The sequence below is a fragment of the Macaca thibetana genome, chromosome 4 (genome assembly GCF_024542745.1).
Source record: "Macaca thibetana thibetana isolate TM-01 chromosome 4, ASM2454274v1, whole genome shotgun sequence".
In the NCBI taxonomy this organism is placed as follows: Eukaryota; Metazoa; Chordata; class Mammalia; order Primates; family Cercopithecidae; genus Macaca; species Macaca thibetana.
This window is the reverse complement of record NC_065581.1, coordinates 24,545,585-24,557,602: the sequence shown is the minus strand read 5'-3', so window position 1 is coordinate 24,557,602 and position 12,018 is coordinate 24,545,585. Positions and strand designations below refer to the sequence as shown.

General features: G+C 44.5%; 2 protein-coding genes across 3 annotated transcripts in view; one reads left to right on the top strand and one right to left on the bottom strand.

The window, feature by feature from the left end:
- ACOT13 (acyl-CoA thioesterase 13) overlaps nucleotides 1–12,018 on the bottom strand; it is an 812,642-nt gene that overhangs the window by 146,218 nt on the left and 654,406 nt on the right. The window lies entirely within an intron of this gene.
- Nucleotides 1–12,018, top strand: part of KIAA0319 (KIAA0319 ortholog) — a 105,041-nt gene that overhangs the window by 89,419 nt on the left and 3,604 nt on the right. Inside the window, exons 17-20 of the mRNA XM_050788254.1 lie at nucleotides 199–341; nucleotides 2,607–2,729; nucleotides 4,853–4,943; nucleotides 8,211–8,302. Of these exons, the coding sequence (XP_050644211.1) occupies nucleotides 199–341; nucleotides 2,607–2,729; nucleotides 4,853–4,943; nucleotides 8,211–8,302 (449 nt within the window). The remainder of the gene's footprint in view (nucleotides 1–198; nucleotides 342–2,606; nucleotides 2,730–4,852; nucleotides 4,944–8,210; nucleotides 8,303–12,018) is intronic.

The window sequence follows — 12,018 nt, the reverse complement described above, 5'->3', positions numbered from 1 at the left end:
GCTGTACGTTGAGACTGAAGAGGCTTTGTGAATAGAAACAGATCAATTCTTTGGCTTACAGATATGCCCCGTCCTTGGCAAGCCACAGAACTGTGGCCGTCTACCTCCCCAGTTGCACAGGTCAGATGCTGTGGTGGGCGTGTCATGTCAGTCACCGTCTGACCACGTGGCTGTCCTCTCTCATTGTCTCCTCTGCAGCACCGTGATTGTGTTTTATGTACAGAGCGGGCCGCCTTTCAAGGTTCTCAAAGCTGCTGAAGTGGCCCGAAATCTGCACACGCGACTCTCAAAGGAGAAGGCTGACTTCTTGCTTTTCAAGGTCTTAAGGGTTGATACAGCAGGTAGGTCCCCTATGGAATATTCTAAAACAATCAGACTTGCCAATCATGGATAAGTGTGACAAACACAGAAGAGGAGTGACATGTGAACATTTTCACTTTAGCATCCAGGTACTTGTTTTGCATTTATTTCTCCAATAGGGTTTCCTGCAACATACATTTGCCAACTACTCTTGGTCTTGGAAGAAAAATGGAGAGCAATAATAATTATGGGTCAAGGTTATGCTCACAAGATAATGGCCATTGGCAGAAAGAACAATGTTAAAGACAAATAAGTGTTACTGGCTGCAAAAGCTATGTTTATATAGTTTATTTCACTTGGACATCATGGAAAGACATAATGCCTTAGGCTGTGATGATAATGTCATGTAGCTCCTTGAAAATATAAGACAGCTCACAAATGCCTTCTCCAGGTGTACCTCTTTTCTTAACTCCTTGCTCGCCTCCCCTTCCAGGGCACCTAAATGATTCATAGTCCCATTGCTTCTGTCTTCATTTCATGAGTAACATGAATCTCTTGTTATGTTGAAGTAGTTATTTCAGTAGACTCCAGGGAAATGAGAGTTACAAGGGACATGATAATGTTTGGGCAGTCAAATTTAATTTGTTTCAGAGAGATATATATATATATATATATCTATATGTGCCTACAATTGACTTTCTCAATTATAATATGGAGTAACTTAATTTTTAATTACTCCTTTTTTCTTTTTTCTTTTTTTGGTATTTTTAGTAGAGATGGGGTCTTGCCATGTTGGCCAGGCTGGTCTCAAACTCCTGGCCTCAAGTGATCCGCCCACCTCAGCTTCCCAAAGTGCTGGAATTACAGGCATGAGCCACCATGCCCAGCCAATAACTCCTTTTTTTTCTAGTTACAAAAATAATATTTATTTATTGTACAAAATTTAGAATATCCAGAGAGGCACAAAGAATAAAATAATTCTCTAAATTCTAGGTCCAAAATTCTCACCATCCAAAGATAATTTTTGTTAATACTCTGATACATGTTTTTCCAGTTCCCCTATCTCTGCAATCAGGATGACATGATATATATTTTTAATCTGATTTTCCACTTCAAATCGTATTATGAGCCAGGAACAGTAGCACATTCCTGTAATCCCAGCTACTCCAGATGCTGAGGAGGGAGGATGTCTTGAGGCTAAGAGTTTGAGACCAGCCTCAGCAACACAGCAACAAGACCTTGTCTCTTAAAAAAAATTATATTATGATTATGTTCCCCAATCCTTTAAAATTTCTCTTCAATAAAATTTTTATGGCCACATAGTATTCTACCCTGGATATGCACCATAATTATGTAACCAGTTTCTTATTCATGGATTTTAGGGTTGGTTTTAAAAATAATGCTACAATGTAGATAAATCTTTGGGCATGTCCTCAATGATTGCCACTGGACTGCAGATAAATCCTTAGAATTATTTTCTTAGGCCAGACAGTGTTATGTTTTTGCTACTTTTTTGAGTCTTGCTCTGTTGCCCAGGCTGTAGTGTAGTGGTGTGATCTTGGTTCACTGCAACCTCTGCCTCCTGGGTTCAAGTGATTCTCGTGCCTCAGCCTCCCAAGTAGCTGGCATTACGGGTGCACACCATCACGCCCAGCTAATTTATGATAATCTGTTGTATTTTCAGTAGAGATGGGGTTTCACTATGTTGGCCAGGCTGGTCTCAAACTCCTGGCCTCAAGTGATCCACTCGCCTTGGCTTCCCAAAGTGCTGGGATTGCAGGCGTGAGCCACCACACCCAGCCAGTAATCTTTTTCTTTTTCTTTTTTTTGAGACGGAGTCTCGCTCTGTCACCCAGGCTGGAGTGCAGTGGTGCGATCTCAGCTCACTGCAAGCTCCACCTCCCCGGTTCATGCCATTCTCCTGCCTCAGCCTCCCGAGTAGCTGAAACTACAGGTGCCCGCCACCACACCCGGCTCATTTTTTGTATTTTTTAGTAGAGACGGGGTTTCACCATGTTAGTCAGGATGGTCTCGATCTCCTGACCTTGTGACCTGCCCACCTTGGCCTCCCAATATTTTTAAGGCTTTTGCAGCGTGGTGTGGACTGGCTTTTTCTGCCATTTGCTCTCTGATGAGATTGTCAGTGATGAGAGACTATCTCCAGAACCCCTGTCCATACTGTAAGAGGCTCTTAATTCAACAAGATGCATTTATTTGGGACCTATGCTACTGAAGATACAAAAGAAGCTGGATCCAGGGATTCCCTTTTCCGCATGCTGACCTCAGCCCTACACACCTCTTTGCAGGTTGCCTTCTGAAATGTTCTGGCCACGGCCACTGTGACCCCCTCACGAAACGCTGCATTTGCTCTCAGCTATGGATGGAGAACCTCATACAGCGTTATATCTGGGATGGAGAGAGCAACTGTGGTGAGTTCTGGCATAGAGGAGGCTTTGGGTGAGGCGCTTTAAGGCAGCTCATTCTCAGTTATCAGAAATATCTGCCCAATATTTGAGACCAACCTGGGCAACATGGTGAGACTTCACCTTTACAAAAAATAACAAAATAAGCCAGGCATGGTGATACACGCCTGTAGTCTCTGCTACTCAGGAGGCTGAGGTGGGAGGATTGCTTGAGAGGAGATCCAAACCAGCCTGGACAATATAGTATGACCCTGTCTTAAAAAATCAACTGGGTGTGGTTGCGTGTGCCTGTGGTCCTAGCTACTCAGGAGGATGAGGTGGGAAAATTGCTTGAGCCCAGGAAGTCGAGCCTGCAGTGAGTGGACAGAGTGAGACCCTGTCTCAAAAAAAAAAAATGGAAGAAAGGAAGAAGGGAGGGGAGAGGAAGGGAAGGGAGGGGAGAGGAGGGGAAGGGAGAGGAGAGGAGGGGAAGGGAGGGGAGAGGAGGGAAAGGGAGGGGAGAGGAGGGGAAGGGAGGGGAGAGGAGGGAAAGGGAGGGGAGAGGAGGGAAAGGGAGGGGAGAGGAGGGGAAGGTAAGGGAGGGGAGGGAAGTGAGGGAAAGAGGGAAAGAAAAGAAAAGAGAGAAAAAAAGAACTATCTGTCCAGCTTTGCAGTTATAAACATTCGGTTCTTTTGCCACCTGAAGCCAAGTGAACCAGCTCACTTGGTAGTGAGTTAATACCCTTCTTACAGTCTACTTTTTGGGGTGTGTTTAGGCTTTTACATAAAACTTCCTGATGAGAAAATCCCCTTTGGCAGAGCAGAATTGGCTCACTATTGCTGACATTTCTAAGAAAGAATTGCTTGGGCCATGGGCTGCAGTTCCAGGTTACACCTGCCTTGGCTTAGGCTCAGTGTGATTTTCTGGTGAAGTGGCCCCTGGTGTGGATCTTCTAGAATCAGGTAAAGAAGAGAATTTGGCCCACTCTTCCAGCTGTTCACACAGGCAGGCACCAAAAACTGGAGCCACAGCAGAGCAAGCTGGCGCCCCTGAGGTCCCTTCTGAGGAGAAAACTGTATTTTAATGGCAGTCTACTAAGTAAATTTGTTGTTTGGGGAACCAGATGGACATAATTGGCACCGAAGATAGTAAGAGCTGACTGCCAAAGTATATTCCCACTTAATACTATAAAAAAATCAGAAAATAGCCAGCCCTTGGATCATTATTCCAATGAAATTATATAACATTTAATAAAGTTAAACTTTTTTTTTTTTTTTTTTGAGATGGAGTCTTGCTCTGTCACCCAGGCTGGAGTACAGTAGCACAATCTCAGCTCACTGCAACCTCTACCTCCTGAGTTCAAGCAATTCTCCTGCCTCAGCCTCCCAAGTAGCTGGTATTACAGGTGTGTGCCATCATGTCCAGCTAATTTTTATATTTTTAGTAGACACGGGGTTTTGCCATGTTGGTCAGGCTGGCCTCAAACTCCTGACCTCAAGTCATCTGCCCGTCTCGGCCTCCCAAAGTGTTGGGATTACAGGCGTGAGCCATTGCACCCAGCCTAATAGAGTTAAACTTTGCTCCCTAGTAGACTTAACCTGGGCTTCTCTGTCTCTGAATTACCGTTGAACGCTTTTCACATTAGATTTCTGTAAGGATGTGGACGGAACGAGGGTCAAGTAGTTTCCGAATTGCCCTCTGGCTGTGAAAAATGTCTTCATGCCATAAACAGACATACAGATGTTTTATTAAAACCAAGCCGGAACTTTCAGGGGTGGGGGTTGTGGTTTTTGGCATTCTGGAATGAATATTTTGATGTGGTATACATGTGTGTTTATATAAGAGGCATTACTACTACGTAATTGACTAATTTTAGTTATTTCTGATTATTCTGTTCCCAAGTTAGCATGAAATATGTACTCCGTGAAGTCCTGAAACCCAGTAGATAAAAACAGGGCAGTTTTAGGGTGTTCTCGATTTATCTGTATTTTACCTTGCTCTGCTCTGCTACTAGCCTGATGAGATGTTATCAACTCCACAGGTGGCCTTTACTTGTAGGGATTTAGAAATATTTGTTATGAGTCATCAAAATAAAGTTGTTCTACAAATAGTCTATAACTGTGTCCACTTTGGTTTTCTTGTGTTTCAGAGTGGAGTATATTCTATGTGACAGTGTTGGGTTTTACTCTTACTGTGCTAACAGGAGGTTTCACTTGGCTTTGCATCTGCTGCTGCAAAAGGTACATAGAGTGCTTATTCACGTGAAATAGAGACCCTATACTAGGTGTGTTTTGACAGCTTAGGAATTGTTTACTTGGGCTTGGTAAACTGCTAAACTGTTTATTATTATAATGCACTTTCTGCCACAAAGCATAAGTGCCTAAATAAATGGAATATTAGAGGCAGCATTTTCTCACTGAAGCTCTTGTGTTTTCTAGGAGGGTCAACGATTCTATATCATATCTAATGTTATTCTCTATCGGTCTTACATTATATTCACTAGAGCAGTACTGTTTTCTCACTCAACCACAATCAATACAGAAGACTTCTGTGACCAGTGTTTGGGAGTTTCTCTGCACACACCATTCAAGCAACAGTTTTGCAGTGGACACCAGCTGGGTGTCCTCCAATTCAGTTTTGATGCTGTCTACCTGGAGATAGCGTCACATCCCACGGTTAATTAAGGACTCAGTCCCCAAGACTGCCCCCCACCCCATTCAGATGCCAGTTGCATACCCCAGGTTGTTTTACCTGGGCTTCTGACTGACTATAAATTGGGTCCCTCAGTTCCCTCTTTGGGTTCAGTTATTTTGCTAGGATGGCTCAAAGAACTCAAGGAAACACATTGGTTATTTATTACAAAGGATATTACAAGGGATACAGATGAAGAGATGCATAGGGTGAGGTATGGGGAAGGGGCCTAGAGCTTCTATGCGCTCTCTGGGCATGCCACTGTCTGGGGACCTCCACGTGTTTGGCTGTCCAGAGGCTCTCTGAACCCTGTCGTCTTGGGCCTTTTATGAAGACTTCATTGGATATTTATAGAAAAGTAGTTGGACAAAAAGGGTATGGTGTGATACTAACAGGCTGTGGGGAAGCCCAGCAAGGGCTGTCCAGATTCTTCTCGGCCTCTCTGTAAAGCACTCCATCCTCCTGGGTAGGAGGCAGAACTCTTTCTGAAATGAGCATTTTATGACCTGTAATCAGACAAAGTAGGTCAGAGAATGTCTTTACAGCCGGCTCCGAGACAGAAAGGCAGGGGAAGGTTCTTGCTTTGGAGAGAATAAAGAGCAGGTGAAAGGAAGGCAGGAGAAGGTCAGAGAGAGGGACATTCTGTTTTCTGAGGCCTAAAGTGCCCCAGCATTGTAACAAGGGCCGTGGGAGTTATTAGCCAGGAACCGTGATGAAAACATGCATACAGATGTATATATATATGTCTCACAAGTAGCTAAGTGGCCTTACAGGTCTCAGTAGAGGAAGGAGTTCTGGAAGTATACTGTTCCAAATGGTAGATTTTGATTATTTTCATTATGTAAAGCAATAATCTAATCCACCTGAATTGTTTTTTTTTTTTTTTTTTTTTTTTTTTTTTTTTTTTTGAGACAGAGTCTCGCTCTGTCGCCCAGGCTGGAGTGCAGTGGCCCGATCTCAGCTCACTGCACGCTCCGCCTCCCGGGTTTACGCCATTCTCCTGCCTCAGCCTCCCCAGTAGCTGGGACTACAGGCGCCCGCCACCTCGCCCGGCTAGTTTTTTTGTATTTTTAGTAGAGACGGGGTTTCATCATGTTAGCCAGGATGGTCTCGATCTCCTGACCTTGTGATCCGCCCGTCTCGGCCTCCCAAAGTGCTGGGATTACAGGCTTGAGCCACCGCGCCCGGCCTGAATTGTTTTAAATAAATTTGAAACTGTAAGTGAGGCAATAACACCGCCAAAGAGAACTTTTGCTTTAGGTGTTTCCTTTTTCCATGGAGCTGACCTCTGAGAAGCCTCAAGCAACCTCATTGGCCAAACCTTCCAGAACCCCATGCTCAACCCTCTGTCCTGGAAGGGAGCATCAGGCCCACTCTTTCATGTGAAACACTGTAACTGCTCTCAAAAGGTGTGATTTTTAAAAAACGTATATTTTAATCTGGGCGAGGTGGCTCACGCCTGTAACCTCAGCACTTTGGGAGGCCAAGGTGGGTGGATGACTTGAGGTCAGGAGTTTGAGACCAACCTGGCCAACATGGAGAAACCTTATCTCTACTAAGAATACAAAATTAGCCAGGCATGGTGGCGCAGCCCAGCTACTCGGGACCTGAGACAGGAGAATCGATTGAACCTGGAAGGCAGAGGTTGCAGTGAGCTGAGATCGCACCATTGCACTCCAGCCTGGGTGACAAAAGCAAAACTCCGTCTAAAAAAAAAAACTATATTTTAATAGTTATTTTTCAGAAATCACTTATAGATTATTTTAGTTTTGTGATTACGTTCCCAAAATTGACTGGTGAAAGGGAGCCAGATGCAGGCACTTAGAGGCCTAAATCCCGTTAAGTTTTCCCAGAGCCATATGTGACCCTACTGTGCATGGCATTAAACATCTTCAGCTTTGTGACATGTCTATCAAGTAGAAGATGATGATGCTAGTAGTGATAACTGTGAACATGTATGAAGTATTTGCCATTGTGATTATTGGCTAAGTGCTTTGTATGTATTATCTTATTTAGTCCTCTCATCAACCATGTGAGACAGGGACTATTCTTACTCCCATTTTACAGGTGAGGACATGGAGGCACAAAAGTCTCAAATAATTTTCTCTAAATCACCAGCTAGTAAGTGCTAAATTGAGAGCCATGCTTCTGATCATCATGCTCTCAGAAAATTGCTTTTATGCTGTGAAATTACTATTTTGTTCTCTACATGCCTTCGCATGGTTTGGATGTGTATTTCCAAATAATCTCTGTACACAGGATGAGGCACATGGGACCAGCCTAATGTTCATGTGTTGAGGGAAAAAAAAAAAAAGAAAAAGATGGGGAGCAGCTGTTGCTAATTAATTGTGGGAATATATTATAATTTTTGCTATTTTTTTCTGATTGCTAGTTCATGACACCTTTTCATTACTGCAGCGTTGGACATTGCAGGGTGGTATAGGTTCAGGGGAACATTTGCTCATCCAGGCTCTTCTGAATAAGGAATTACTCATGAAGAACAGCTCCCTGGGCCAACACACAGGTGTTGAGAATTGCACTGAAGGTCCCTGGCACTGCAGCCTGAGGCTTAGCTGAGACCTGTCGATAGGTGGGCAAGAGTGATGTGGCTGTTTATACCCCGAAATGGGTTTCTCCAAGATGCATAATGCCCCTCTGAGCTCTGACCTGGCCTTGTGTATGTTTCTTTAATAAAAGATGCCAACTATCACATCACAAAGGCAAAATGTTTCCTTTAGTGTCTTTACTGTGCGTTAAATCCTAGATCTCAGTTACCTTTCTAAAGATCTGAGTTGAGTTTTCATTGTTCCTTTCAGACAAAAAAGGACTAAAATCAGGAAAAAAACAAAGTACACCATCCTGGATAACATGGATGAACAGGAAAGAATGGAACTGAGGCCCAAATATGGTAAGACAGTCTCCAGAATGACTGCCTGGCACCTTTCCTTGATTTACCCTAGGTGTGCCTGAGGGCTAACTTGGATCAAGGGAGAACGATCCGCTGGAGTCAGCACTTTAATTGGGAAGGAAGAGTGAGGGTGGGATTCTGTGATGACAAACAACCTTCAGGCCGGGCATGGTGGCTCACGCCTGTAATCCCAGCACTTTGAGAGGCCGAGGCAGATGGATCACCTGAGCTCAGTAGTTCGAGACCACCCTGGGCAACATGGTGAAACCATCTCTACTGAAAAAATACCGAAAAAAAAAAAGCCAGGCGTGGTGGTGTGCGCCTGTAGTCCCAGCTCTTTGGGAGGCTGAGGCAGAAGAATAGCTTGAGGCTGGGAGGTGGAGGTTACGGTGAGCTGAGATTGCACCTCTGCACTCCAGCTTGGGCTACAGACTGAGACTCTGTCTCAAGAAAGAAAAAGAAAAATAACCTTCATCAATCCTGAGGATGTGCTAATGCGGGGGTGGGGGCAGGAGGCAGTAGGTTCATTACAAATTTAATGAAATTTTGGCATGATGCTTTGAGGCATTAATGGTTGAGGGATATGAAATGTTATCAGCTGGGCACCTACCAATGACCACAGGGCAAAGACTGCTTTTTAACCAGAGGTGTCCCCAGCATCTGCTTTTTTTCCTACTCCTGGTTGGAGGGTGGGGGGCAGTTGAAGATACTCCCTCAGCTCAGCTCTGAATGCTGTTCCCTTCAGGTCTGCTAGGACAGAAATGCAGCAAGAGGACATTTGGACTTTAAAGCCTAACATTTTTCAGCAGCTGTATTATCTAATTAGCCATTGATATAGATGGACACAAAGGCTTTACAGAAAATTGACTTTCTTCACAAAGTGTATTGATCCCTATGCTTAGGAGCACCACTTGCCCACCTCGGTTAACTTTTTCATTCTCGTTTATTAACTGTTGCATACTTAGTAAAACTTCTCTGGCCCTCTGAGGCTGCTAAACACCGATTCTATAGGTTTTCCATAATTCTGGGCTTATGACTAAGTTAATTTTTATGGAAGATATAATCTTTTTCAGAGTTGTGAGGTGCAAAACATTGTTCACAGTGAGTGTTGAATGCCTACCCTGTGCACAGGCACTGGGTTAGGCCCTGGAGACTGGGAGAGGAGGAAGCACAGAGCCTGCCTTTACAGGAGCTCGCAGCCTGTGGGAGGATAATTATACTGGAGCGCAAGGAGTTCTACCAATGCATGGATGACGCCGGGTAGGAACACTCAGGTCAGAATGACTGATCGTGTACAGAGAGTGTAGCTAACAGGGCTTTGGCAGGAAGAGCCTCACAGGAAGAACAAATAGTAGCATACATTGAGTGCTCACCATCTGCATTGCATATCAGAAGTATTATAGTGACTTTCACCTAAGAGCTCAGTGTGCTTTAGGTTGCATTATATCACCCACCTTTGTCTTAAAATACACTCATCCTTCTGACATTCCCGTTTCTATTCATAGAACCCCCATTCTCATTGCCCCAGTTTGAAACCTCAGTCGCTGGTGCTCCACACACACTGCCCCCCATTCCAGACACCCGCACCTTGTAGACTCTTGTCCTCTTTCCTCATCATTATTATCACCACCCCAGTTCAGGTCCTTACTGTTTCACCTGTGAACTAATAGTAATAATAATAATAAACAGGTATTTAATGTCAAATATATACTAAACACATCTGAAGTACTTTACCCATTGAATTCTAATCCTACCCATAGCTGTATGAGGTATGTGCAATGATTATCCCCATTTTACACAAGAGGAAACTGAGGCAAAGGAAAGTTTAGCAACTTGCCCAAGTAACATAGCTGGTGAGTGCTGAAGGTGGGGTGTAGGCCGGGCTCTTCCTCTACATTGCACTGCCTCTGCCTTGGTCCGTTTGGGCTGCTCTAACAAAATGCTGCAGACAAGGAGGTTTATGAACAACAGATACTTATTACCCACAGTTCTGGAGGCTGGGAAGGTGAATTCAGCATCTGGGCAGGGGCAGGGCTACTTCCTCATAGTTGGTGCCTCCTCACTGCATCCTCACATGGTGTAAAGGGCAAGGCAGCCTCTGATGCTTCTTTTTTTTTTTTTTTTTTTTTTTGAGACACAGTCTCGCTCTATCCCCCAGACTGGAATGCAGTGGCACAATCTCAGCTCACTGCAACCTATGCCTCACAGGTTCAAGCAATTCTCATGCCTCAGCCTCCCAAGTAGCTGGGATTACAGGCACCTGCCACCATGCCCAGCTAATCTTTTTTGTATTTTTAGTAGAGACAGGGTTTCTTCATGTCGGCCAGGCTGGTCTCAAACTCCTGACCTCAAGTGATCCACCCGCCTCGGCTTCTCAAAGTGCTGAGATTACAAGTGTGGGCCACCGCGCCTGGCCTCTGGTGCCTCTTTTGTGTGAGCACTAATCCCATTCGATCACCACCCAAAGGCCTCACCTCTTGGTACCACCATTTAGGCGTTAGATTTCAACGCATGAATTTGTGGGGGTGCAAACATTCAGACCACAGCAGCCTCTATGTCTACTGTCCATCTTCCATCCTGCATGCTGTGGTTTTATTAATATCTCAGAACAACATTTTAATAGTGTCATTTCTCTGCTTACAGGATAAAATCCAAACTTCATGGTTTACTTTGTATTCATGTGCTTTTCTGTGAGGTTCCTGCCTCTCTCTCTCCAGCCTCTCCTTCATTATTTCCTACATGAATCATTTGCTCCAAACAAACTAGTTTTTTTCTAAATATCCCTGGATGCTTCTGCGTACTCCATGCCCTTCCGCCGTCCTCCTGTCTAAATTCTCTTCTTCAGATCTCACTGATAGAGACAGGAGACAGCCAAGGGTCCCTGGTGAAACCGCACCTCCAAGCCTAAAACAGCCTGAAGGCTGAAAAACTGGACTGCTGGTCCCCGATGAAGGCCCTGCCCTTTCCCAGCTGATTCTCTCTAAATAATGTCCACCTGCACACTGGGGAAAGGGGGTGGAGCCACAGGAGGTTCACGTCATTTGCAGTGGGGAGGAGCCTGGCCTCTGCAGTTCCTGTGTGATAACTTGGGATTCAGTCTGTGAGGCAGGAGGTTGTTGGCATGACCCCCTCTCTATTTGCTGAGAGTTTTTGTTTCCTTTTTACCCAATAAATTCAATTTTTTTCACCCTTCTGTGTGTCCGCGAGCCTAATCTTTCCTGCTAGTGTGACAAGAGCCTGGTTTTATCCGAACTATGGAGAAAGTTCTACAACATCACCCTACGGGAAACATCACTGAAGCAACCCCAGCCATAAGTACATGTGCTTATTTCCTAATTCATATACAATTTAAAAAATATCTTACCTGTTATGCGCCATCTTTTCATGAGTCTATGCCTTTTCTTTTTTTTTTTTTCCTGAGACAGGGTCTTGCTCTGTTACCCAGGCTAGAGCATAGCAACACGATCATAGTTCACCATACCCTCGAACTCTTGGCCTCAAGTGATCCTCCCACCTCAGCCTCCCAAAGGGCTGGGATTATAGGCATGAGCCACCAGGCCCAGCCAAGTCTATGTCTTAAACCCCTAGCTAGACACCATAAATCCTTTGAGAGTAGGAATTGAATCTTATACCTGTTCTGTCTCTTAGGGTGACCCCCTGAAATCAAATATTCTACAAAATTATATTAACCAAATGGTAAAATCACAGAAGCTTTC